The sequence below is a fragment of the Pelophylax lessonae genome (assembly GCF_965119305.1).
Source record: "Pelophylax lessonae genome assembly, chromosome: 2".
NCBI lineage: Eukaryota > Metazoa > Chordata > Amphibia > Anura > Ranidae > Pelophylax > Pelophylax lessonae.
The window spans coordinates 349754391-349778578 of record NC_138769.1 but is presented as its reverse complement, the minus strand read 5'-3'; the positions used below and the strand labels follow the sequence as shown (position 1 = coordinate 349778578).

Below are 24188 nucleotides of genomic sequence, written 5' to 3'. Positions count from 1 at the left end.
CACCTGATTTGGATGTAAATACCCTCAAATTAAATCTGAAAGTCTGCAGTTAAAGCACATACTGTTTGTTTAATTTCAAATATATTGTGGTGGTGTATAGAGCCAAAAAGATTAGAATTGTGTTGATGTCCCAATATTTATGGACCTGACTGTATGTGCTCACTCTGGTCACTTTGGATCTGTAGGACTTTTTATTAGAAATATATCTTTGATATCCTTGCACATGTGCAGCCATGGCCAGACTGTGACTCTTGGCCTAAGGGCGCATGCTACCAGGCAGTGCTTCCACGTCCCTTGGCTGCGAAGATGAGGCATCACAAATCCCAGTTCACCCAGCAGGCTACATACAATGGCACTGGGTAGGAGTTGCAAATGGCAATTATTTGCAGGGATTTCCTTTTTTTTCACCTATAGTGTGTTTTCTATTTACACCATTTTCGTCAGCCTTGAGTAACATTCTAAATTCTTAAAAAAAACTAATGGTGGTAGTATGAAGTATAAAATCCACAGCACAGCATGCAGAGTAGAATGGTTTAATATTTATACCAGAGATGGTAAAGACTGGAGCAGCCTAGAGTGTATAATGTATTGCATGGCACACAGAATGCAGCAATCTGGCGTTTGTTATGTACACCAAAACTAAGACAGGCTTGAATATGTAACAAACAGCAAAGCATACATGGTGCAATGATTTGTAATATGAAATTTAAGGTATGTTGTACAAGATGCAGTCTGGAGTATGTAATGTACAACACAGTGTAAACAATTCAGCTGTCTGTAGTATTACAGCAGAAAGTTTAGAGCAGGGATCCTCAAACTAGAGCCCTCCAGATGTAGTGGAACTACACGAAGAACTACTACATGAGGCATTGTAAAACTCTGACTTTCACAGACATGATGGGAATTGTAGTTCCTGAACAACTGGGAGGCCGTAGTTTGAAGACCCCTGGATTAGAGTGTAGTAGTCCAGATTATACCAATACAGCTTAAGGGTGTTCCAAACAATACAATCTACAACAGAGCACACAACAGCTCAGATTATCGAACTTTCAGCACAACATGAAGTGCAGTGGTCAGAAAAATGTAATTTACAATACAGTTACAGCACAGCGTACATAGTTCAATGACATGGAGAGTTATTGCGCAGCACAACATACAAAATATCTGAAGTATGTAATGTCCTGTGTAGCCTTCTGGGTGCAGTGGTCTGGAGTATGTAACATACAGCACAACTTACAAAGTGCAGAGCTCTTAAGCATATAACAGAGCAGCTAAAACCCCTAAAATGAACTGTAAAATTGGTCTGCCATTATATTGTAGAGGCCAAAACCAGAAGTGGAAAGGATCGTCTACCGCCAAATTGAAGTAGAAAAATTGAGGGGGCTGGCAATACAGCCCAGACAGTGAATCCTTTATGAAGGGTGAGGCAAAAGAAGATATTATATATGTGCTGTGTGAGTGACTGGGGTGCACTGTGGACAGGGAGTAATGATTAGTAAGATAGGCTGGCATGTAGTATGGGTAGGGCAAGGATTAAATACGGACTTTCCTGACTTAACCCTCTTACTGGAGTCATGCTTGCACTGGTGGGATAGCATTAGGCATGTGTAAGGCAGGAATGTCTGCATCATCAAGCCATATTGAATCATTTACAATTTTTTGTATCAATAAGTATTAATTTTTTTACTGCAATTTTTATTTTTTTGTATCAATAAGTACCCAATACTTTGTTTTGGGTGCAGTGGAGAAAGGTTAGAATCCTTGATAGGTTTAAGGTCCCTTTCACATGGGGAAAATTCCGTTCTGATCAGCAGGGGGGGGGGGGGGGGGTAGAATCGGCTCACAGATTCCCTGCTGATTGAAGCAGAGTGGGTGGATGACCCATCCGTATCCATTCAGTTTCTGCAGCGTGAACACGGACAGAACCCACTCTACTCTATGGGCAGCCGAGAGTAACGAGACTCCGCAGTCCATTTACAACCAATTAATTTCCGATCCACTGACAGGTCCCCCTTTTTTTTTTTTCAGTGGACCAGGGGGGTAGACAGGTATCAACAGACACAAGTCGGTTTACACTCACCTGCCCATAGGGGTGAATGGACCTTCTGATCAGATGGGCCTGAAAAACAGACAGGCAGGCCTGACCAGAACAGCAGTCTGAAAGGGGCCTTATTGCTATTCAGGGCTCTGTTAGAGAGATTTTACCCTCAGTTCTTGTTGTGGGGATAGCCTTTTATCAGAGAAAAAAAAAAAAAAAGTTTTGGATAGAGCATGGAAGGGTGAGAATCACATGTTTTTTTTATTGCAGTCTATGTCCCTGAAGATTCACCCATTCTATTTTGTCCTGGTAACCATTGTCTCCAAAACTCAAAAGTAAGGGGAAATCCAATATTGTACAGTTATCTCCAAAACAGGAATAGAGAGAAAGTATTCCGGTAACGACATCTGCCCTACAGTGGTCTATTGGGGATTTCCCCTCACGTCTACAGGTATATTTTTTTTAGTTTGCTAAGGCCACCCATTCATGGTTCAAATCTCAGCTGGTTCAGCAGGACCTGGCTGAGATTTAAACCATTAATCTGTAGGATGAATGTAACAAGTTGATTCATCGATCAATTTGGGTACAACAGGCTTGCCAATTTTGTGTGCGATTATTGCAAGCAGCTGCTATAGCCGCCATCGATAGGCACCGTCTTCTCTTGACGGGGATGGCTTCCCGAGTCCACTCCCTCCCACCCGGAGAAGACAGCGGCCCGGCTGGAGGGATTGCCCTGTCAATACTGTCTTTGTTGATGGGGAAATCATGCAAATTTCTTTCCTGCAATCCGTGGCTGCAGGAAAGAAATTTACTCTGTGTATGGCTGGCCTAAGTGTCTCCATTATGCATCAATTCTAATGTCCTGCATGGTTAACAGGATTACACATGTTCTAAAACGGTTTTACTAGTTTACCTGCCATTTCTGCTGCTACAGATTATTCAACCATGGTTAAATTGCAGGAAACGTCAATGAACACTCTGTCTGGAAACCTCAGCTGAAACATTTTATTACAATTTAAAGAAATGAAAGCATGATTAATGCTAGAAACAGAATACATAAAAAAAAAAAAAAAACACAAAAACTTTGATTATCGCTCTTCTCAAAACTTGGAAAACTCTGATAAGCCTGCATCAAAGTCTTTATGATAAAATACATGCTATAGGAAAACAAAATAAACATGCATAGTATTAATCATGGAGGACCTTGCTGTAGTAGAAGCCTTAACCATTGCTCTGCAATACAACATGACTTCTACTTGAAGTGACAGGGTCTACACAGAAAGTGTGTTACTATAAATGTATTTTATATATTATACTACAGTATATAACATTGTGAAAGAGACAAAAGTACACATCATTACTACACTCAAGAATACGAAAATTAATGCACGGGATACAAAAAAAATGCATTTTTTTTTTTTAAATAAACCTTTAAATCTTTGGTGCTTTATGTTTTCTAAACTGCTCCAAAATGAATTAAACACATACAGAAAATGACAGAACAATATAGCATCTAAAGCTGAGACCATGTCAAAATACTAGAATAGCATGTGCAGAACCTGAACAACTGCAACCAATCACACAAGTATACCCATAGAGATTTTTAATTTTTTTTTTTTTTAAACAATACCCCCAGTATGAAATTTTTTCCCACGACTGAACACCGTGGGGTTGATTTAGTATAAGTATAGGCTGTTAACTTTGCAAGGGAAACTTCCCCTTGCTTAGTGAATAATGTGAAGCTCTACAGTTTTTTTCCTTTGCATTTGATTGGGTATTCTTTTTGTTAGGGATTTTCATCATATTCAGAAAGTTAAGGGAAAGTCTCCTTGCAAAGTGCAAATTCCCATGCTAAGTGAACTGTCTATTTGCCTTTAGTAAATCAACCCCAGTATGTGCTACTAACAAGTTCACAATCTAGGCCTCTGCTGCTTAGCAAGCTACACTGTTGTGAGGGTAAGAACTGCCCATGACACCAGTGTTGCCAACGGTCAGCATTTTTACTGGCAGCCAGTAAAAAAAAGGGGCACTTTGCTCCTGCCAGTAAATGCAAGTGACAGGAAAAGGTTGCCAGTAAAAAACATGGTTGTGACGCTGGGCTCAGAACTGCGCATGCCAAGACCATCCGAGTGGCTACTATAGTGTGAGTAGCGCCAGTGGGGGGGCCCGTCTGGAGGAGGCAGTGCCTGAGTGTGTCATTTGATGTCATTGTGCAAGAGACCTGAGCGGAGCCTTGTGTGCGGGGCTGCAGGATGGGTGCAAGGCAAGCCGGGAGCGGGACTATCGGTGCTGTTTGGACTAGAGTGGACTGAATGGACCACCTGGCATGGAGAGAGACTGTCCCTAGGACTCAGGAGGGGATGTGTCGTGTTGAAGTGTCATCAACATCTGTGCTGCTGCACAATGCGGTCAATGTCACTGTGAGATGTAATGTCATGTTTGTGTGCCTGCCCATTTTTAATATCTTGTCCTCCTGAGTCCTTTCCCTGAGCTACTTACTTACTATATCGAAAATAAAATAAGAAATATGTTTTTGCCTTAATATCTACCTTAAATCACATTGCAAATTGCATATTGTACTTGTTTGTAGTCTAAATACTAAAATTTTCACTTAAAACTGTAATTTTGTAACTTTTGGAAATTTCAGTAAAAACCTGGCTGTGCCAGTAAATTTTGGGTGTAGTGTCAGTGAATTTCAGTATGGTAGATTGGCAACACTGCCTGGCACTGACCATGAGTTTTGCAATAGGTCTCTAAGGGCTAAGCTATATGGCAGATTTCTTGCATTTTCTAGTAATGAAATGCTAGGAGTAGCAACTGATCTCTACGCAGATGGAACAAATGGCTGTTCATGGTAGTAGCGATTAATCTCACCTTATTAGAGAACTGTGCAATTTATTTGCCAATAAATGCAACTTGAATAGAATAATATGTTTTTAGCACATGGGTTGCAGGTCTCATGGGGTTACTAATAGAATTGAGCAATTTGGTAGTGACTATGAAAGATTGAGGAATACAAACTTACAATCATGAATTATAAAACCAGTAATAGACTGCAAGGAGGCTGTAGAGCAACCGGCCTGTGCAAAAAGGACAATAATTTAAGGCCACCAAAGTTAAATGTTAAGTTAATAGGCAACACTAAGAAAGTGCCAAGAAATAATTTTAAGATCAAAAGAAACTGTATATTTTCTAGATTTCTTTATCACTATGTGGCAAAAGGACTTTCTGGCACAGCAATACACACAGCACAATGAACACATTTTCAGCAGTGCAAGTTTCATTATAGAGAATAATGACGCTTTACAGGAAGCTGACAAGTAGCTGCTGCACTAACACGCTAATACGCTGCAATATATCTCTAGTTTGCTTTCACTCTAGCATGAAAATGTAATGCTAACATAAATGTTACATTGTTTTACCCGCGAACCATAATTACACATCATTTACATACCTTCAAAAAAACTATCATCAACATGAGCTCAGTGAACATATTTACCAGGCTGTAAAAATGAGAACAAAGTGCTACGTTTTTGTCACTGCCATATCATCCTGAACACAATTTATTTAGGTTTATATTTAAAAATCGAAAGAAAAAAAAAATCTAAATGAAGCATAAGAATAAAGAGGCAAATGACTTTAATCCTCACTGAAATTTTTTTTCAGTAACTTAAGCTATAGAGTCATGTCAGTTGGCTTTCCAATGCAAGCAAGGTAGCAAAATATTGGAGAAGTCAGTGGTTTTGAATGTTTTTTTTCTTTTTATAGCTGCGTAAGGGATGTGTAGCACCACTGATAAAGGAAGTGATACCAAAGGAGAAATGAAACTGGAGTTGATCATGTTTGGCTCCTGCCCTCTGCAAACCAATGTTCTGCTCCTGCAAATACGATATTACTAACAATCTGTGCTTGTTTGTATGTTAGTAACATAGGTCTTCGTTCTATAGGTTACTGTGCAGAAGAATTTAATTGCATAGAGAAAAAGGAGTTCTCTTTATCTAGTACAAATAAAATTTTAGTTACCGATTAAGACGGGCTTAATTTTTTTCAAGGTTACATTTGGAGAAGCTTTACATTTTAAAAAGCCTATCACATTCTACTATGAAACAAACTATGCCATGTCTACAGTTAGGCTCCAGTCACACTTGTACTTGCGTGATTTAGATGCGATTTTGCCGTGACTTCAAGCAATGCCTTAGTCATCTTGAGGTTTACAGATCTCAAGTCACATCAAAGTCAGAGCAAAATAGGGCAGGGACTACTTTGAAGTCGCTGCGACTTGAAGTCACACAGATATGAATGGTACTCATTGGAAATCATGAGGTACGACTTGTCATGTGACTTTGAAGTCCCAAGTCACACAAGTGTGAAAGGGGCTCAACCCCAAACTCCAACTTTTGTTTTTGTTTTGGGCAGAATGAAGGAGGACTGAAACTTTGGTCAGGTTTTATTTGCTGTCAAGTTCTCCATCCATTGGGGAGCTATACCCACGCTTCCCATCTCTGTGATGGTGACAGACAGCAACAAAAGCACATTTTTTTAGTAGTTATTTACTATACTGTTTCTTTTCTTCTTTCCCGTTTCTGTCACACCCACACCCTTTCATTTCTTATTCTTTAAACGTTCTTTAAGTTCCCTTCACAAGAGCGTCATTCATTTCATCATTAAAAAACTGATTAAAAATGCATGAAAACTAAATTCTTTTACATCTGTTTTACTTCTGTTTTTTTTTTTTTAATTCAGTTTTGTTTACATTTATTTTTTCACACATCTTTTTTTTATTTTTTTAAAGAAAATGGTGGTCAAAAAGGTATAAACCAAAAATATGTTTCTTGCCTAAAAACAGACATAAATGGAATGGAGGTAACCGCAAGATATCTGTTTATGACCTCGTCTGATTTATTTATTTTTTTGTGTGGACATAGACTCATATGTAAGTGGATCTCAACACCTATGTCCAGGGCTTTTTTTTCAGCGGGGAACGCAGTTCTGGCACCTCCAGAACTGAATGTATGTAACGGCAAGAGGTGCTGGGGTGTGCTGCAGAGTCTATTGATGCTGGCTGCTGGGGGATCTATTTTTGCATGGTCTATTATTGTTGCTGGGGGGAGGGCGGGTTGGCTTAGGTTGCTGGTGGGGTCAGCTGTTGCTGGAAGGGATCTACTGTTGAGGGAGTGGTCTATTGTTGCTGGCTGCTGGAGAGTCTATTGATGCTGAGAAATCGGTTGTTGCTACTGGGGTCTATTGTTGTTGGGGTCCATTGTTGCTGGGAAGAGTATAGTTCTGCTGTGCATCTACTGTACCGTTTTTTTTTTTTTGTTATTAACAAATTCCATGCAAATTACTTATCACCACAAAATTACACTTGGTTCTGTAGTCTCAAAAAGGAGCAGTACTGGGAGGTGGGTAGGGGGTGGAACCAAGGGATGTTGCTCAGAGGTGGGTACAGAGGCGGAAACAAGAAGGGGCTCAGAAGGGGGGAGTTCCTGCACCTATTCGCTGAGAAAAAAAGCTCTGCGTATGTCCATTTATATCTGCCAGCCTATAGACCAGTGATGGCTAACCTTGGCACCCCAGATGTTTTGGAACTACATTTCCCATGATGCTCATGCACTCTTCAGTGTAGTTGAGTATCATGGGTAATATAGTTCCAAAACATCTGGGGGATGCCAAGGTTCACCATCACTGTTATAGACCTACACTGTGGTTCAGTTTGTACCCCTCTTAGAAACTAGAGATTGATCCAGATTGAACACCCATGTGAAAGGTCCCTTCACAAGAATACAGTCAGAAATAAAACCTTGACAGAAGATCTGACTTGGAAATGTAAAAAAAAAAAAAAAAGTTTTGGCAGGACTTGTGCTTTAAAGGTGTTTTCCATTGGTTTTCCAAAGATTTATCAAATCTACCCCCAATTCCATGGGATGCAGGGTTTCCTTCTATCACACCCTGTGGCCGCCTCTTTATGTGTTTCTTCAGTCACATGAGTGGCTTGAGCTTGGCATATGATGGATGGATTACGGTCGGTCAGAAACTAGTTTCTTCTGCTAATTTTTAATTAGGTTTAAATGCCATTTATGGTTAGTATGTGTCATTTGCTAGTATGTATCAATATTTTATCTTATCAAGAAGTAGCACTGGTTCTTGAAGCAAACTATTTTTATAAGCAAAATTATTGATTTACAAACCATCTGTTGCCTTGCCAGTGTAACTGGGAACATTGCATACTGTACAAGAAACTGATTTGATCATATCATGACAGTGAAACTCATCAAGTAGGTATTTTCAGTGACTCAAGGTATCTTGCTCCACAGTGTTATCTGGTTCCTAGTGAGCTGCCTGACTGGGTTTTCATAACCGTGAAATGTGACACATGAAATATTTTTATCACTAGAAACTGAAGCCTAAAAAAATATTTCTTTCCTTCAGATATAAAACAAAAATGAATATAACATTCTTACTGAGAAATAACAGCATCAATTATGGCATAATACAAAACAAAATGTACGATTAACCCCAGGAGCAATAAAATGGGCGATGCACATACGAATACAATATTAATAGATAGTACATGAAAATACTGTGCAAAGTCTAAAAGCCTGTTTACAGATTTGTTTTTCAGCTGTATTGCTTCTCCATGGGGTTATGCGGGTCCATGACATAGGAGGTTCACCCACGAGCTGGAAGATGGAAGCCTAAAGGTCACTATTACAGTCACGGCACAGAATGTCACTATTGTCTGGAATAAAGCCTTTCCCCACTAACGAACATGAGCAACGGGAGCAGTTAAAGCAGCTGTGATGCCAGTGGCGGTCTTCGAAGGAGACATACTTTCCTCCACCAAAACCTGAAAGAAAAAGAAAAAATGGTAAAATGGTAATATATGCTATTCTATTCTTATTTAGCCCTGACAGTAAACAAGTAATAATTGGCATGTGGTCTTATTTATGTGTATTTGTTTGTATTAGGCAATATTTAGAGGGAAAAATAACCTTAGGTTAATCAGATTTATTACGACGTCACTGAGCTTTAACCACTTGCCGATCACCCCACGCAGATTTTCTGGGGCAGGGCGGCTCGGCTGCGCATAATCACGTAGATCTACGGGATTATGTGCATTACGTAATTAGACACAGCGGAAGCCAGACCGCGGGAGGAGCAAGCACGATCGCGGCAATCTTCACAGAAACTGACAGAAGAGCTGACTGCCTATGTAAACAAAGCAGATGGCTCTCCTGTCACACAGGCACAGAGAGATTGTGTTTCAGCTAAGCCTGTCACAAAACACTCCCCCCCCACAGTTAGTAAGCACAATTAGGCATACATTTAACCCTTTGTTCACCCCCAGTATTAACCCCTTCACTGCCAGTGTCATTTATACAGTAACAGTGCATATTATTTAGCACTGATTACTGCAATCAGGTCACTGGTCCCCGAAAAGTGTCAAAAATGTCAGGTGTCTGATCTGTCCGCTGCAATCCCGCTAAAAATCGCTGATGACCGCCATTGCTAATAAAAAAAAAAAGTCCAAAAATCTATCACGTAGTTTGTAAACGCTATAACTTTTGCACAAACCAATTAAAATACGCTTTTTGGGATTTTTTCTAATGAAAAATATGTAGAAAAATACAAATTGGGCTGATAAAAAAAAATAGATTTTTTAAAAAAAATTTTGTTGAGAATGTTTTATAGCAGAAAGTAAAAATATTGTGTTTTCAAAATTGTCGCTCTTTTTTTGTTTTTAGCGCAAAATCGAAAAACCGCAGAGGTGATCAAATACCACCAAAAGAAAGCTCTATTTGTGGGAAAAAAAGGACATCAATTGGATTTGGGTACAGCGACCACGCAATTGTTAAAGTAACGCAGTGCTGAATTGCAAAAAATGGCTGGTCATTAGGGGGGTAAACCTTCCGGAGCTGAAGTGGTTAACATACCTGTGATAGGTTTAGTGCAGCCAAAACACTTCTTGGCATATAGATTTCCAAAGCACTTGATGCAGTATGGCTTTTCCTCCTGAGAGGTGAACTGTGTCCCAGCTAGCTGGGCCTTGCATCCTGTGCAGACAAAACATTCTTTGTGCCATGGCTCATCCCGGTATGTCACTCCACCTTTGCTTAGAATCTGCAAGAAATGAATGAAAGGACTTTGAGATACAGAACTGTGTATAATAAAATAAAGTCATTAGTGATTTAGATGGCTTTAAAGTTGGCATACAGCCCTCAGCTCATTACCATTTAGAATACAATGAAGGACTGTATCCATTATCTAATATCGGCTATGCTAAAACAAACTGGTAGCAGGGAAGATTTTGCCCAGGGCTTCATTTACCACAAGACATCAATGCACATTATAATTTGTGTTTACTTTTTTTTGCATGATTTTGTCTGGCTACTTCCAGGTAAATCAAGCAATAAAACAAATGTGGTAGGGGTGCAGGGCCTTCTGAAAAAAAAAAAAAAGTTTTCTCAGGCTCCTAAAGGGATTGTAAATTCTAGTTTATTTTTAAAATAACAAACCGGTTTATACTTACCATTGCACAGTGCGGCCTGATCATCAGGCCCCCCGCTGGCGTTCCTGGCTCCTCCTCTTCTTGGTGTGCCACCATAGGCAGCAAGGGAGAGAGGCGCTACAGACAGGTGAGTAAGGACTCAAGTATAAGGGGGGGGGGGGGTGAGGGCGCATATTGCTACTGTAGCAGAGCGTCCCAGAGAGAGCCAGAAAAAGTACGGTTCGGGGTTTATACATCTCCCAGGCATCTCTCGTATACCCTTAGGGATCTCCGATCCATGATCCAGTTCAGGTCTTGGTCCTCTTCCCCAGGCCAATTTAAACTCACCTGAGACAGGCAGCCAGTGCTCTCTCAGCCTGGGAAAACAGACAACGTTTGTCTATGAGAGCGGAAGGTCAGTAAAAACTACCAGTTTGTGTCTTTGGAAACTGACAAGCTGTAGGATTGCTCTGTCTGTGTTAGTGAGGGACTGCATTGTGTGTAGTAAGCGCCGGGACACGGCTAGGCTTTTGTTTATTATTATTCCTGCTTGTTTTCCTTAAAGCACTGTACAGCACCTGTATATAAACTTGTATATAGCACCAATAAACACCACACTGTTTGTCACTACCACACTGGATTTGGTATCTGTGCCTGAAAGACTGCTCATCCCAGGGAGCTTTGCACCTGCTACCCGTTCCCCAGCTTACACTACCTAAACATTTTTTTTTTTCGTAATGCAAGGAATAAAGTGTTACTAAACCCACAACAGTAAAATCAGTGTGTATATGCAGTAAAGCATGCTTGTTATACTCAATGTGGAACCTAAGGGATTAATCTTTGCATTGTATATAAAGGCTGTCTTATCTGATTCTCCTCTTCTTTCGGAGTCCCCAAACCATCTCCTGATAGTACAGAGGCTAGGGGACAAGCTGCACATGCTCAGTTTGGGGTGTATTGCTAGAGAGTTTTTTATTTTTCTTGGAAGAGTGCATGTGATTAACACAAGATCAATCAGCACTGTGGGTCAGGGGTCCTGCAGACTCATGGGATAATCAGGGTAGAATGAAAACTCCTACAAGCTTTAACCAGACACTGCCAGAAGTCACAAGACTGCTCTAATTGCTCATGAGAAAAGGTATTTAGCAGTTTATATTTACTAAAACTATTGCATTTCTGTGTACTGTGGGAGACCAGCTAGAGTGAATCCAGGGTCCTGGGTTTAGTAACACTAAGGCAAAATGTTTAGGCTTTAGAACCACTTTAAAGTGGATATGTACATTCTAAACCTATTTACAGTATGTGTGGCATGCTGTATATAAAATTTTCCTAAACAAATCGTTTTTTGGGAATCTGTTGTAACTTTTTTTTTTAAATCCTGCCAGTAACAGCACTACTGGTTTCAGGCGGACAGAGCCAAGTTACGTGTTGCCTTCCAGTTAGCAGCAACATCTTCAGTTGTCCATTGAGTTGCCTATCTGATAGACCCAACAGCCAACTGAAGAAACGTGCATGGCAGGCTGACAATGCTGCTAACCAAAGATATCAGCTTGGCCTTGTCAAACCACAAGAGGAAGTTGTGTTACTGACAGGATATCCAGGAAAGATTTGTAACAGATTCACAAAAATGTGTATAATAAGGCAGGATGCCAAACATACATACTGAAAAATGGGTTTTGGGTTTATAAACACTTTAAATGTAAGATCATACAGTCCAGTGGAATATCTAAATATCTGTAGAAGTACCAAATAAACCTTCTCTGCACAAATGATCTCAGATTGAGACCCAGACTTCAAACAGCCTTCTGTTCTCCAACAGAAGTCAGTTACTGAGGGTTAGAAATAAAATTTTAAATAAATTAAAAAAATCTTTCCAAAAAAAAAAAAAAAAATGCACTAAATATTTGTATGTTCATTAAAGAGTACCACTTAGAAATAATTTGTTTGTGATTACATTAAGGCCCCTTTCACATATACGGTCCGTTCAGACCCGCCTGTCCGTTTTTCCAGGCAGATCTGAACGGATTCCCCATGCATCTCTATGGGGCAGCGGATGTCAGCGGAGACATGTCCGCTGACATCCAATCCGATCCTGTCCATCAAATCTGGACGGATGGAAACCCTATTTTTCATCTGTCTGGCGGATCGGATGAAAACGGACAGGTGGTCAGTTCTCATCCGATTCCCCCATAGAGGACAGCTGGGATCTGACAACTCCGTCTCCGCACATAGAGCGGAGACTGAGCTGTCATCCGCCTGCTCAGCGGGGATCGGCGGAACGGACATGTGTGAAAGGGGCCTATAGGAGTTGTAAAGTCAGAAGGCTTTTTATCTAAATGCATTCTATGCATAAAGATAAAAAATCTTCTGTGTGCAGTAGCCCCCCTAATATTTACCTGAACCCCTGCTCTATCCAGCGATGTCAACGAGTCCCTCGGCCATCCAGGACTCTCTCTCCTGATTAGCTGAGACACAGCCGCGGCACCATTGGCTCCCGTGGCTATCAAAGTCAGTTAGCAAAATCAGGAGAGAGGGGGGCGGGGCTGAATGGCAGCTCCCTGTCTGAATGGACACATGGAGATGCAGCTCAGCTCGGGTGCCCCTATAGCAAGCTGCTTGTTGTGGGGGCACTCAATGGGAGGGAGGGGCCAGGAGCACAGAAGATGGATCCGAGAAGAGGAGGATCTGGGCTGCCCTGTGCAAAACCAACTGCACAGAGGAGGCAAGTATAACATGTTTGGTATTTAAAAAAAACAAGACTTTACAATCACTTGAAAACGTTTGATATCCTAAAAAAAAAAAAACAAACAAACAAACAAACACACATCCTGTTCCATTAAAGCATGTTACACAGCACGGAGTACTTGTGCTGTGTCATGTGGCCCCCTGTATCACCTAGCTGATCCTGCCAGTTTCTACCCTCCCCTCTGTAAACTGACCACGGTATATCATGGCTGCTTAGTCCCGACACTGTGGTCAATTTACATGCTTCCGTCATCCGCAGCCCTGCTCTGTCCTCTCCTGTGTCAGTGCCCGCTCCCTCCCCTTCTGCTGCTCTTATATTTAATATATAATCATGCCGTTTTTATGTTCTAAAAAAAATTTGCGATCTTTACCTATATCAGAGCGGCCCCCGGTGATCACGTGACCGCTCCGCTCTCTCTCCTCTCTTCCCCAGCTGATGTCAGCGGCAGTGCTCAGCCTCACCCGCTGGAGCTGTCAGCCGGGCAGAGAAGAGAGCTGAGGGGTCAGCTGAGCAGCTGGAGTCGCTCTGATTTAGGTACAGATCGGCATATTTTTTCTATAACACAGGGACACTTATTGTAATATTACAGAGGGGATGGGATAATTTTATATTAGCGGCTTAACAATGAATTTAAAGTGCCATAACCACATTTAAATTGTTACATGATCCAAACGATTATGAGGCAATTGGACCACAATCTAACAGGTTATAGAGTAAAAATAAATGCACAACAGCACAAATGTTCTCTGTCTGAGAGAATATTTTCCTTATGAAAATTTATTATACTACACGTTCAAATAAAAGGACATGGTTTTTAGGGCCTGCAACTTTACACAAATATAAATTGCTAGGTGATTCACAGAATCAGACTAATCAGACAGAATCAAGTCTAATTTCAGCTACCTTTTTGCAATGTGTGCATCGTGGTGCAAATTTGCTTTCATAGCATGGGATGCAGTAATAGGCTTGGTTTTCTGGGATAAAAGAACGGGATCCAATGGGCTGCTTGCAACTATTGCAGATGAAGCAGTGCTCATGCCAGGTCTGTCCATTGTATTCCAATTTGCGAGAGCCTGCAAAAAAAAAAAAACAAAGTGTTAAATGTCAACTAACTCAACATTTAAAAACTTTGTGTCATGTCCTAAAATGAAGCTCAGAAAAGCTGTAATACTTTGTGCAAAACAACTCAAGTTTCCAAACATTAACATTGCAGGTCAAGGGAAACTATATGATAATAAGGACCAGTTCACACTACGCGTGTTCTGATTAACACATTTTGGGGCATTCTCATGCAGTCCAGTTTTTACAGCCCATTAATTTCAATGGGCTGCAAAATGCAAGGGAGAGGGCAAAAAAGTAGTTTAGACGCTACTTTTGGAAACTGCGCAGCATGAAACTGCATGGTACTGTGGGTACAATTTAAAATGTCATTTTCATGTCACTTAACATATACAGTACATATTTTATCTGTCTTTGAACAATGAAATAGTTCCTGGGTAAAACCCAAAAATTAAGATAATTAACAGGTTATGTTGTTGATATTGAGAGTCATTTTACTGCTTAGACCTAAAACCAGCTCCAACTGTAAATGTTTCATTTCAATGCCATGTTCCTTTTAACTAGGGAAGCTGCTAAAGTTACTCTATGAAATGAAAAAACTTCCAATTATGTAAAACCTCAGTGATACGTACATTCCCCTTTTTTGAATTCAACAAACAGTAATAAGGCCTCATGCACCCGGGATGTTTTACAGCTGCTGTGTTTGGCTTTCAGGCGTTGTTTTCTGCAGCCAGTAAACTCCCCAGCATGTTATCCTATGTGTCTATCAGAGTTGTATAAAGTACTCGAAACCCATACTTGAGTAAAAGTACAAGTGCTCGATCAAAAAAGTGACTTGAGTAGAAGTGGAAGTGCTTGATCAAAAAGTGACTTGAGTAGAAGTACTAAAGTATTCAACATTTTTTGTACTTAAGTATTGCAAGTAGTTTTTTTAAAAAATTTTGCTACTCAAGTACTGAAAGTAAAAGTACCAGTAGTTTTGAAAAAAAAAATTGCTACTCAAGTACTGAAAGTAAAAGTACAAGTACTGTGTTATGTAGTTATTAAAGAAAGAAGTCAAATGTTTGAACATCATATTGTTTTTTATTATTTCAAATGCAGCTTTTATTTATACATACAGTAGCGTATGCGCTAATACACATGTTTTGAGCTTCATGAAACCTGCCATCTACTGTTCTGGCAGTGGTAATTTTTATAATAGTAACGAGTATCTATGCAGCACAAAAAAAAAAAAAAAATATGGGAGTAGAAGTATTGAAATCATTGAAAAAAATGTAGTGAAGTAAAAGTGGAAGTAGGAGAAAAAAATTCTACTCTAGGAAAGTACAGATACCGCCTTTCGGTACTTAAGTACAGTAGTGAAGTAGTTCTACTTAGTTACTATACATCTCTGGTGTCTATGCACACATAGGCTTTTATCAGCGTTTTTTTGGCAGGGGCTTTATCTGCTGGAAAAAAAACCCAGCTGTAAATATGCTCTAACTCAGCTATTTGCCATTTTTGAGCATTATTGTTGAACCATAAGCTTTTGTAGGAGTATACAGTAGTTTTGATAAAAAATGCTAATACAAAAACTCAGATTTTTACCGTGGCATTCTACAGCTAAAACTACTGGCGTTTTTATGACATTCAGTGTGAATGAGGTCTAACAGATCAGGTGAAAAGACAATAGACCTTTAAGAACTCCAGCTGCACCCCAGGTTATTGACGATATTAAAGACCAGGCTTACTAGGGTGTAAAGTGAAATTTACTGAACCTATGTAACTTCAAAACGTCCAATGAAATGTATTGGAAAAACTTGTTCATGTAACTGGATGTTTGAAGTGGACACTGGTTCAGTTCACCTCCCTTTACGCAAAGGCCAGGACTGGATTTCCATCACTGGAGCCTCTAGGTGCCCAAAGCAAGACCCCTCAGCTTTCTTGTATTACTTGTCCTCACCTTGCTTATTATTTTAGATGACTGTGTTCTACCGAAGGTGGAAAAAAAAAAAAATGTGTAGCAGATAATCAGGCAGGCAAAAGCAGCCATTTGTTACTGTCAGCTATAGAACGTGGCCTACTGTGCCTAATTGTAGTAAAAATAAAAGTGGAGCTGCGCTTATCAAAGTATTGAATAAGTAAAGAACTACTATAAATGGATGAGTGCAAAAAGCAATGTGTGAAAATAAAGTGCTTACAATCCTCAAATAAATAGATAAACTCAATTTAAGAATGTAATAAATTACATATGTGATGATGAAATGATAAATGGTTGACAAAATAATATATTGCACTAGACAGTCCAGAATGCTTAAATGCTTACATATACAAGTCGTCCATTCAAGTGAGTCTTGTGCCAGAAAACGCGAACTTTCTCAAACTGTGGTCAGTGAACAAACACAAAAGTGACTCCAGCACCAGATGATAGAGCAATCAATCAAAGACTTCTTCCGGGTGTACTACACCCTTACCTTACTGCTGTAAGGAAACATAATTTGAAAAATCTTTGGCAATGTTGCAATATGGCCAGGGTGGAGACTAGCGTCCTAAAAACCCCAAATAGAGTACAGACAAGAGAGACTCTTCTGGTGTAGTATATTCCAAGAGAGTTTATTAAAATAAAACAATAGTAACTCACATTTCAATACAGGGTAATCTGAAGGTTTCATCCACAATGCAGTGGCTCTGAGCCTCGAGCCGTCCATCTAGCTGCACTTCCGGGTTTGTGACGTCCCGACGCGTATCGTCACTTTTACGTGACTTCCTCAGGGAATACGGATAGGCTGAAAAAGTACTCTAGTGCTGGCAATCGCCATGAGCCACTGGCTCAGAGCCACTGCGTTATGGATGAAACCTGCCGATGTAATTTATTACCTTCCTGAATTAAGTTTATCTATTTATTTTTTGGATTGTAAGCACTTTATTTTCACACATTGCTTTTTTCACTCATCCATTTATGGTACTTCTTTACTTATTTAATACTATGATAATCGCAGCTCCACTTTTATTTTTACCTTATTTATTTATCAAGCTTTGGCAAGGCTGAACAGGCAACTGCAGCTATCCCATATTATATCTTTGACGTGATAGCGCAGGGGCCTCTCTTTTACTTATGTGCCTAATTGTAAATGCAGTTCTGACTATAGCATATCAGACCCTAGATTTTAAAGTATGGGTAATGCAGAAATTGGCATTCAATCAAAAAAAAAAAAAAAAAAAAAAAAAAAACACTGAGGAATGTCCATCCAGGGTCCATTACAAATATAAAAATAAATAAAAAATGTAATTAACAAACAATGACTTATAGACATTTTCTCTTTTCTACCCCACCTGTATTACATCAACCCCTGTATGCACATCATTACTTCACTGGAGCATCAATTATGCATCTACAAGTTTCTGATGACATAATGCAGAAACTATTATCTGACATTTTCTTTACTACAGTGCCCCCCTCCCTGTATAACCTCCATAAAAAAAAAAGCCTGCACTCCTGCCATCTAATATTAGATAGAGGGTCCCATCCCCTTCGCTATTCCTCATTTCCCATTACAGCTTTGACTTCCATATTCTGTGAACCCTGAAGTTGGGAGAATAAAATTATCTGTTTTCTAGGAAAAGTCCACAAGGGCTTAGGGAATTTTAAATATTTATAGCTCAGAGAATCCTTTAATCCTGTTACTCCTGTCCCAAGAAGACTTTTAAGTAATACAAATCAGCTTCAGAGCCAAGACAGAAACAGAATACTGCTTCAGCTAAACCCACAGAAGACTAAACGTGCGGCCTGATATGAACCAGATTACAATGCAGAATGTGACTTAATTAACTGACAACATAACTCATCGTCGCCTAACTTGTAATCTAACATCTCAAGATACAGAATATGAACTAAACAATTATAGACAGACTAACACAAAATATACTTCATTGAACACTTGAGCTTTATGAATAAATAACCATGTGCATTCTCATTTTGCATAAAAGCCTAGTGTAAGCATGGGTCAACCTGAGTTGCAGTATTTTAAGGTCTTTGCAACTTGACCAAACATGGCTAGATCTTTACTTTGATATAACAAACCGTAAAGTATTTGACTATCCTCCAAAACATTGTCAAGCAATATTTCTATTTAGATAGCACTGCCATATTTTGAAATGTGTTGCAGAACATAACCCGTTTTATCGGGTTTGCGACTGGTGGTGATAACAATTTATTGTTCCTATCACTCTTATTAGCTGTCCATGAAAAGCTAGATTTTTCAATAGTAGTAGGATTTTGCTTGTCTTTGTAATGTGTTATCTTTCCTATTGAAAAGTGTACAATCCCATCATTGGAGGCAGAACTCTTACATTATTCTAGAAGACTTCATTTACTAAAGTCGGCCATACACAGATCGAAATTTGGCCGGTTCAGCAGAGACTGGCCAAATTTCGATCCATGTATGGGCACCTTGGTTATATACAAATTGATCCATCAATCTACTTGTGTACAACCAGTCTGACAGGTCTTTCCTAAACAATTAGTGCTGCACTAATAATTGTGTTGCCAGCAGGGAAGGCTCCTTGCACTACCTGCTGGCAGAACATAATGGCGCTGTGGGAGGGACTCCCCATCACCACTGACTGTCATAGTCAGTGTTGATGGGAGAACCATCAATTCTTTTTCCTTTTGACCCATGTTGGAAGGAAAGAAAATTGCAAAATCTATGGCCATCTAATCTACTGCCATCTGTGCTGTGCATCAAGACCAATAAATGAGAGAGTCTTAAGAGTGGTAAAGGAGAGACCTAAGAGTGGTGAAGCAGAGAAGCATATAATGGACTAATTGGCCACGACAGAAGAGGACCTCCCTTTCTTGGCAGTTCCTCTGTAAAAATACTAGAGGCTTCAGCTAGCCATGCACACAAGCAAATACTAGGACTAAACTATATAACAAATATACAAAGGGACAGAAATATATTCCTACCACCTGGAATTTTTTGTGACAATTTTCTGGGTAGACGCATTGAAAATCTTATCAACACTTATTGTCAAATGCCTACACTGTGAAAGTATCCTTTCAATGACTCATCTGTCTGCCCATTAAAAGAATGATTTTAGAAGCCTCAGGCCTAAGCAACAAACATTTTCCAACATCCTTGAGGATATTTTCAACATTTCTAAGAGTTTTGTCATTTTTACTGCTTGTTTTTAATGAGTCACCACATTTATGATGTTAGCTGTGTTAGTTGAAAAAGTGACCTAGCTATGGCCAGCTTTCTGTGGACCAGATATCTACCATTTTGTAAACAGGCACATCATACATTTTAAGTGCAACTGTATTTTAATTTTAGTGAAGACAGCAGCAGACAAATAATAGCAACACCTGTGCCAAAATACACGAGGAGGTGCAAATAGCAAAACTAGAGACAAAGTTTAATTTTGCAAGGATGTTACCAGTATATGGCACCACAAAGAAACTGAGCTTTACAAATGTCTTCATATCTTAGCACTTGAATTAAAAAAAAATGCCTTTACCAACTCTTAAAGCATATCTAAAAACAAACGTTTATATGTTGCAGCTTACCAGATCTTAGATATGGTGGCTGCATTAGTTCTTACATTTCAAGCTACAAACATTTTCAGCAAGTACAGAAAATACCTAATAATCTTGTGTCCTCAGTGTGAGCTTTAACAAACACACAAATTACTGTATACTGTACCCACTACTCCCATCAATACGCCATGTGTGAAGATGAAGAAAGGCAGCAACAGTTAAAGTCCAGCCTGTTTGACAACCATAGCTTTCCCCAAAGATACAATGTATAGTAAAGTAAAAAGTAAAAAAGCATAGACATAAAAGGGATGGAAGTGTGCGATCTGCATGATTACCAGGTGAAAATGAAATAAGAAAAGCCCACCTCCATCTATGGGCTGAAAAGATGCAATAAATTTCATTTTTGTATGGGTTTAAATACACTTTTAAGTAAGCTTAGTGTTTAAACATATACTGCTGTCGCAACTCCTTGAACCCAGCAGACACTGTGCATGATATAAGAGTGTTGATGGAAAATTAGATTATAAGCTCCTTTGTGGTGCACATGAATGTGAATGGTTCATTATTCTCTGCAGAGTATGTTGATACTAAATAAATGCATATACATATTATTCATGTAAGGAATAAATGAGTATGAAGTCACAACTAGAGAGAGATTCTACTTTGTACTGACATTCTGTTAAACATTTCCCAGCAATTTGGCTCGCTCTCGGTTATTGTAAACTGTGCCAAGAACATACTAACATTGATAACTTTACTTTTACTAAAGCCCCCTTGTCTTTAAACAAAGAAAAAAAAAAAAAAAGATAGGTGTCAAGTAGTTTGTTATTTTAATAGCTAACCTACCTGAAATATAGCAAAAGGTCTAACTGCTATAGAAAAGTCAATGTTCTATTATAAACTTTAGAGGACTATTAAACCGGTTATCTTTATATGAAATAAAACACAATGCTGTTTGGCCACTCATGTTTGGGTAACATGAACTTCCACAAATTTTGTCAAATATGGACAATTGGACACCCTTGCCAACATTATGGGTCATGAAGGGAACTGAAACAAGATCAATGTAGTCATCATGGAATTTTCTTTACGCCTTGATATCCAAATGGATGGAGTGATTATCATCAAATTAGGTCTATTTGTGAGATAAATGCATTGAATTTCATGTTTTCTACCTTCAAAAAGAATGGCAGCAGCACAGACTATTGCAAGACATCTTGCCACTAAACTTTCAAAGCGAAACAAGAAACTGGTAAGGGATTAATCCACTGGTTCCTCACCCAACAATGACAGCTGTTTTGTTGCATGTTTTTTATATTTGTGTCTATTCCTACATATCTTGAGCTTTGAAAGTCAGGAAGACGTTTATGAAGACTTAGATTCCAACGCTAAGGAAAAGGTACAAATGTGTTATTGTCCAAAAGGTACCTGGCATGACTGTCTTTTCACAACTGACACATTTGGAGGAGAATTCGCTGCAGTAGCAATCATTGCACAGTAGTTCCTCATCTTGACACGTGAAAGGCTCATCTGCTAAAGAACGCTCACATCGGAAGCAACGGAAACAGTTCTCATGATAATGACGATCCTCGTAGTAGAGTTCCTATAAATGGGACAAAATATAGAAAAACACAAAGCTAACACAACGCCCATTTAATTTATTGTACTTTATCACCTACAGTGGTAGATATGAAGCTACATTAAATGAGAATGAGTGAAATTGAGTAAATTTGCAAGTTTGTGACATCCCAATGCCCTAGGTCATAAAAAGTGGTAACAAGCATACCTTTGAAAACTGATTCTATTAAATTGTATGTGATGGGGTGGGTGACTGGTTTGGTTAGGAACAGAAGGTCAATAGCAATGCTTATGATGATAGCTGGCTCTAGTTCACAGGTGTTAGGTTTGATAAGAAGACTAAGTTGTTCAATAGTCAGGAGGAATGGCGGGGGAAGAAAAGCCTTGATAGGTGCCAGTCAGAATGGACAATCTAGCAGAGTGAAACCTTGAATGTTTAATAAAAGTTTAAGGTTTGTAATAAAGGGCTTGAACCCAAGTAAGAAAGTGATCTTAGAAGCCCCATATTTGCAGAATGTAGAACAAATCGCCCCATGAAAGTGACTCAAAGGCTTTTTTGATATCTAAAGAGAGGAAGTCCTCTGGATTTGGCGATATGGGTGAGATGCAGGAGCCTACGGATAATATCACTAGCTTGCCTCCCCAGTAACCCTACTTGTTCTGCTGAGATGAGCAAGGGAAGGCCCTGATCAAGGTGCAATGTTTTTGGGCATGCAGGACCCCTTTTTCACAGATCTGACAAAGGAGTTCTGTGTGGCCTTGAAACATTGAGCCTTACAGCTGTGACGTGATTAGCTTAATAAACATTTGGATTTTATCTTGGAAATCCATGGTGTGCTGGTGATATATGCTTTGATTTATGAGGTTACCAATCTCCAGCTGGTAGTTGTTATAGCACCTGTTTACTCCTTGCTTTCTCCAGGTAAGTTTGCGATAGGAATAATGTACGTTTGTAAATTGAAGGGTGATAAGTTGGGTTAGAGTTACCCAACAGAAATCTTAGGCCAAAGGTGTAAAGGGATAGAACTTGGAGAAGGTGAATGAAGGCAGGTTGGTCAAAATGTAGTGCATAGTAAATTGCAATGGTGATCAGGGTATCTTGTAGCGAGCCTATTAGAATGAAAAAGCACCCTAAGGGGTCTCGTATTTCTTTGCGACAGGTAAATTGGCAAAATGTTATAATGTAAAATGCTCATGAAATATTTATAATGCATTTTCTATTTGCTTGTCAAAACCTCTTTAATGGAATCTATTATGTCTAGAAAGAAATACTCTCTTTTGTTTTCTTTATCATATATCATTATATTATAAAAATGAACAGCATTGTTTTAGGAGTAGGTTAATAAGGTTAATATACTAAAAACTCTGTAGTGCTGCCTTATGAATCCAAAGTAGTGAACTTCTCCTTACAATCTTTCCCTCTGCCTGTACTCTTGTCTAGAGCAGAGGGAAAAAAATTAAACTAGAAGTAACACACTGCCAGTTCTCGGGGGTCACTCACTCTATTGTATTTATGTGTCCTAGGACAGGAAGCGCATTAGGACTACTCACTGTACTGTATTTGTGTGTCCTAGGATAATAGGTATTAGGACTATAGAAGTCCCCCATCCCTTCACCAAGACATTGCCAACGCTGGTTGAACAGCAGGTTGAACAAAAGAAAATGATTTGATTCTTCCACCCACACTCTAGGATGTGGATGGAGGAATCCCTCCCAGTGCACTATTGTATTCTGATAGCGTGGAGACTTTTCTGTCATTAGAATATACAGATCAGCACTGCCTACTATAGCTTACAGCCCTGACCAAGAGAAAATATTCCAACAGGCTGGTTGTACGCAAGTCAACCTAACCAGCTTGCCTATACTGTACATGGATCAAAATTTGGCCAGTCCTTGCTGAAGCAGCCAAATTTTGATCCATGTAGGGCTGGCTCAACCTTGTCAAATGCATCCATTCGTATGGCAAACATATCAGATGACAAGAAAACTGCAAACCTGGTAAAACATGGTCTCTGAACCACCATGTGTACTGTTCAATTAAAGTCAATGAGATTTTGCTGACCGGTGTTACAAATGTACAGCAGGATGTGCTCCTGATCACTTGACCCCTCCCAGACATTAAAATCCGCTCAAAGGGTCGCTGGGAGGTGGCATTAGAGGGTTAAATTATTTTATATTTAGTTTTTTTTGTGATCTGGGCACACAGAAAAACACAAATCATCCCACGAAGAAAGGAACTCTGCTAAGATAGGACATCAAGGGATGTATATTTTTCATAGAACACTTAAGAAAAAAAAAGTTTCTATTAGAGATTCTTACCCTTGAATCGTGGCCAATCAGCTCTTTACACTCATCGCATGTGTTGGCAAACAGGCTGTCATAACACGGTATACAGTAAGGGCCCTCTTCCATCTGGATGTACTTTCGTCCATAGAGAGACTCCTTACAGCTATCACAGTCAAATGGCTCACTCATTGTTTAAAGTTGAATCTAAAATAAAAAAAATAAAAAATAACCACTTTTAAAATGAGTACCATTTGATAATGTTTGATAAAGAGGTGCTACGTATACAATGTTCGCGGTCATATTCACTGATGTTCTATCAAGCTAATACTGTCTTTTTAATATAGACTGTCTAGATTTCTGGGGTTTTACAAGGACAATTAAACATACAAAAAAAGTAAACAGCTCTGCCTAAGGAGAGGGAGATGGCATGTAGAACATGGACATTAAGCCCTTACTATGCTAGATTTAGAAGGGAATG

The 24188-nt window shown here is 39.4% G+C and overlaps 1 protein-coding gene across 1 annotated transcript; it reads right to left on the bottom strand.

Annotated features, from left to right (window-relative positions):
• Positions 1-7942: 7942 nt before the first annotated feature.
• FHL3 (four and a half LIM domains 3) lies at positions 7943-23900 on the bottom strand. Its single transcript, XM_082244314.1, has 5 exons — positions 23744-23900; positions 21275-21449; positions 14176-14345; positions 9973-10159; positions 7943-8885 (listed from the first exon to the last, which is right to left on the bottom strand). Exons 1-5 carry the CDS (start codon positions 23897-23899, stop codon positions 8734-8736), a joined length of 840 nt encoding a protein of 279 aa, XP_082100440.1. The 5' UTR covers position 23900; the 3' UTR covers positions 7943-8733.
• Positions 23901-24188: the final 288 nt, after the last annotated feature.